This window comes from Aegilops tauschii, chromosome 1 (assembly GCF_002575655.3).
Source record: "Aegilops tauschii subsp. strangulata cultivar AL8/78 chromosome 1, Aet v6.0, whole genome shotgun sequence".
In the NCBI taxonomy this organism is placed as follows: Eukaryota; Viridiplantae; Streptophyta; class Magnoliopsida; order Poales; family Poaceae; genus Aegilops; species Aegilops tauschii.
Window position 1 is genome coordinate 6,276,727 of NC_053035.3, and position 4,072 is coordinate 6,280,798.

The 4,072-nt window shown below is 43.2% G+C and overlaps 1 protein-coding gene across 1 annotated transcript; it reads left to right on the forward strand.

Moving 5' to 3' along the window:
• Nucleotides 1-216: 216 nt before the first annotated feature.
• Nucleotides 217-1,774, forward strand: LOC109745986 (uncharacterized). The gene is made up of 4 exons (XM_020305102.4): nt 217-576; nt 677-872; nt 980-1,177; nt 1,276-1,774. Exons 1-4 carry the CDS (start codon nt 263-265, stop codon nt 1,513-1,515), a joined length of 948 nt encoding a protein of 315 aa, XP_020160691.1. The 5' UTR covers nt 217-262; the 3' UTR covers nt 1,516-1,774.
• The last annotated feature ends 2,298 nt before the right edge of the window (nt 1,775-4,072 follow it).

The window sequence follows — 4,072 nt, forward strand, 5'->3', positions numbered from 1 at the left end:
TTGGACCAAAAGGACAAAGTTTAAATAAAGCTCATATCTGAAGCTCCCCTGAATTTATCTTCAATTAGGAGGTCTTAGCTGTTCATTGGCTGTTGAGAAGAACATATTTTAACTGGATCTGACTCAGCATCTAGAGGCTCACCAGACACACGGAACCCCAGCTATAAATTGCGACCTTCACTCTGTTCATTTCCTCACCAAGCACATTGATTCGAAACCCAGTTAGCTTGCTTAGATAAAGCTCCCCACACACCCGATAGCCATGGCCGCTACAAACCCTTCCTACTACCAGAGTGGTGTTTGCCAAGACATTAAGCAGAAAGAGCATCTCTTTCACTTATATATGAACCAGATATTTGATGGTCCGGGTGTTACCAACGCCAACCAAGTCACTGTTGCCAATCCATCAGGTCAGCTTTTGGGGTTTGGTCACACCGTTGCAAACGACTGGACCATACGTGATGGTCCGGCTGCCGATGCAAACCTTGTTGCACGTGCTCGTGGCATGCACATGGGTGCGGGCAAAGTCGACGAGAACTGGTTATTCTGTCACAATATATTGTTCACTGATACCAGGTTGGTTCCCACCTTTTAGAGCTGTTAGCGTCTCAATTAATTAGACTGCAGCTATATATATTTTGTACTAAAATTTTGTGATTTTGACTTCATTTATTAGGTTTAAGGGGTCCAGCCTCAAGGTTCTTGGAGACTTTGTAGGAAACAATAGTGAATGGGCAATTGTAGGTGGGAGTGGAGAGTTTGCATATGCCCAAGGTGTTGTGGTCGCCAAAGTAATCCAAACTGTACCACCTACTCCTGGGCGTACTTGGGAGCTTCGTATCAGTGCTTTCTGTCTCTGCATCCCCAAAGTGGTGAGATACGTTTACCACTAACTATTTTCCTACTACATTAAGTCCTCTTATATGGTATAAAAATAGCATCTCACCTTATATGGTATCGCTTGATCACCTATACCCAGACCCCAGTCACAAAGATGGGACCTTGGGGTGGGGATGGAGGGACATCCTTTGACATCACGGAGCTGCCTCGTTCTCTTCAAACTGTGACAATTAGATGTGGAGATGTGATTAATTCAGTAATGTTTTCCTATACTGACCAAGCTGGTCAGAAGAAAACTGTCGGACCATGGGGTGGTGATGGTGCACTTACTGCGACGGTGAGTTATTTTTGATTTTCCACTTTAGTTTCTACATTGTTTTCTGCAGTATAACTTAAATCTCACATTCTCACACCTGTACATCCTCTCCACTCTAGATCACTCTTGCTCCTTCCGAGTTTATAAAGCAAGTTCTTGGAACAACCGGTACAGTTGGAGGAGAGACAGTTGTTACATCACTTACCTTGGTCAGCAGCGTTACAACATATGGGCCTTTTGGAAAAGCAAATGGCACCCCTTTTAGCAGCCAGGTTCCAGATGGTAACAACGTTGGGGGATTCTATGCACGTGCTGGGAGGTCTGTCAATGCACTTGGCGTTTACGCGTGCCCAATTTAGCACAATGCATGTGTTAACTTGCATAAGAATCTTCTTTCCCCGGTCGATGCCTTGCTTTCGTTTCCAGCATTGCAACAGTTAATAAGCAGATCGAGAAGGCTTTTCCTTGTCGCGATCTTGTGTATACTATGTGTTTTCCTTTTCGTTAAGTGTGCCTTTTGCTACTGTCTACATGTACTTGCTTGAAAGTAAAACGATGTACTAAGAACTTGATGAGACTTGCCTCTTTGTTCTTTAATATATACAAACCGAGCTTGTTTTGTGTACCTCTCTCTCTCTCTCTCTCTCTCTCTCTCTCTCTCTCTCTCTCTCGTGTGTTGTTCCTACACGACAAGGGTAAAAAAATTCATAGCTACAATTTCGCAACACAATTAAATACATTGCAATTCCTAGTTCTGCATGTATCAAGTAAAGGTACGCAAATTATTTATGAAAAATCATAAACATAAGTTGTAAAAATAGCTTCAGAAAAATAATAAAGATTAGGTCTTCAAATATGACAGAAACACTCTTCTATGCATTAGTGGCAAAAATAGCTTAAATACTAATATTACCACCTTTCAAGGAGGCAAAGGACTTGATCGTCAATATGGATACAGTTGTTAGTTGTTAATCATATACTAATATTACCACCTTTCAAGTCATCTTCTGTCAACTTGTTCTTCTAGGTCCTCTAGAGCAAAAGGTTCATGGGGAGATTAAAATTAATTCAGTTGTTAGTCGTAAGAACAAACATAACCATCTAGGTGAGCCTTAACCAAAGCAAAGAGTTCGTAATTAATGCCGAATATCCAAATTCCTAGACTAGTCCGTGAGCGGAGGCGGGATGCGCAGAAGGCCAGGGAACGCCAGCAAGCCATGCAGAAGTAAATAGGGCGGGAACCACCTCGAAAGCAATGCATTCTTTTCGCTGCAGATAATGTAGTACTACTACTATGTTATGCCATGATTTTTGCTGGCTTTGGTTGAACTTTGACCTTTATCTTCTTAAGATTCAGATACTTGTAATGTGGTTGAGAAACTAACTTTCCAGCACTCTTTGGTCTGTAGACTGTGGAAGCATGCTGTGAATTTCTGCTCTGCTAGAGTGTTAGGGGAATGAATGCTGGCTTGTGATTGCTTCTACAACTCAATTGTACTGCAGTGCAGTCGCTGTCGGCATCGAGTCGAGCATCGCTGAATCACATTCCAGTACGGTCCGTTTTCTGGTTCTTTGTGTGTCTGCAACAGGGGTCATCCGTTTACTCTTCCTTTTGCTCCCAGTTCGCTCCAGTACCCCAGCGTTGTATTTGATGAATAACTTACACGACATTACAAACTTTGTCCACAAACACAAGTTCACAGAGAATAAATAGGTACGTACGTTTGTCAAAAGAGAATAAATAGGAGGGTCTAGCAAGATGTAAATTTCTGCACCAATCTGCTGATCTTATGCCCATTTCCATAACACTCACACGCATGCCCAGCAGCAGCACTAATGATTCTTTGATCCAGCAAAAAAAAACACGCTCACGATTTTTACAAGAGGAATGTTTCATTTTGCGGCAGAATGTAATATGCAAGTAACACAGAAAACAACCTCGAAAGAGGAAAAAGTTGGTTTGATTATACCTAATAATACTCATCAAAGCACATAATTAATTCGCACCCGCAATTCAAGTTTCATATTGCAGCAGAATGTAGTATGTAAGTAACAGGGAACCCCTAAATTCAAGGACATTCGGGCCTTCGCCCAGACCGGTGCAATCTCTCACCAGAAATCAATCTACAACTGATGGTGTTCCAGGTCTCACCAAAAAGTCCAGGTAGGTTATTTATTCAGTCATCCCGACAAACGAAAAATCGTGTTCCTGACGCCCCACTCACTTCATCGCAAGCGCTGTTGTCTACTGAGCAGCTCCCATGGCACCACCGCTCCTCCTCGCCATGCGGACGCACGCCTCGAACCTCTTGACCGCCTCGGCGCACTTGAGCGGTTCCTGCACGTTGCTCCTGTAGCACTCAGCGCAGCCGGCCCTCTCATCGCTGTACGGAGAGGGGTTCTGGTAGGGCAGCTTGAACTCCTTGTCGTGCAGCTCCTTGGCCCTCTTGGTGAGCTCCTCGCGCATCGTCAGATGCGGTGGCGGAGGAGCATTCAAGCCAATTCTCCAGATCACATGTGCTTGGGGCAGTCGCACGGGGAAGAAGGAACAACATGGGAGGATGGGTGTTTTTTTTGCGTGAGCTCGTTTTTTTTATCACGAGGGGTATCGTCAAGGTGGAAATCGTGAGTACGAAACACACTGGCACACGCATTTTTGTGGATCAGAGGTGATGGTGAGAGGTGAGCGAGAAAACCAATTTGGAAAAGTCTAGGATTTGAAAAAAATTCAAAGCAATTTGGAAAAAGAAAAACAACTTGGAAAAATGTTCATGAATTTGTGAAAAGTTCATGAATTTGATAAAAACGAAAAATGAAGAAAGAAATAAAAATAAACTAAAACAAAAAAGAACATGGAAAAAAGAGAAATCCAGCAAAACCCATGTTGGGGAATACCAGAAAGGAAAACGCCAGGAC

Bases quoted from the DNA above. Each gene is read 5' to 3' on its own strand.
- LOC109745986 (XM_020305102.4), top strand. From the start codon at position 263: ATGGCCGCTACAAACCCTTCCTACTACCAGAGTGGTGTTTGCCAAGAC. The intron at 873-979 runs GTGAGATACGTT...ACCTATACCCAG, and splicing joins GTCTCTGCATCCCCAAAGTG to ACCCCAGTCACAAAGATGGG. The intron at 1,178-1,275 runs GTGAGTTATTTT...TCTCCACTCTAG, and splicing joins ATGGTGCACTTACTGCGACG to ATCACTCTTGCTCCTTCCGA.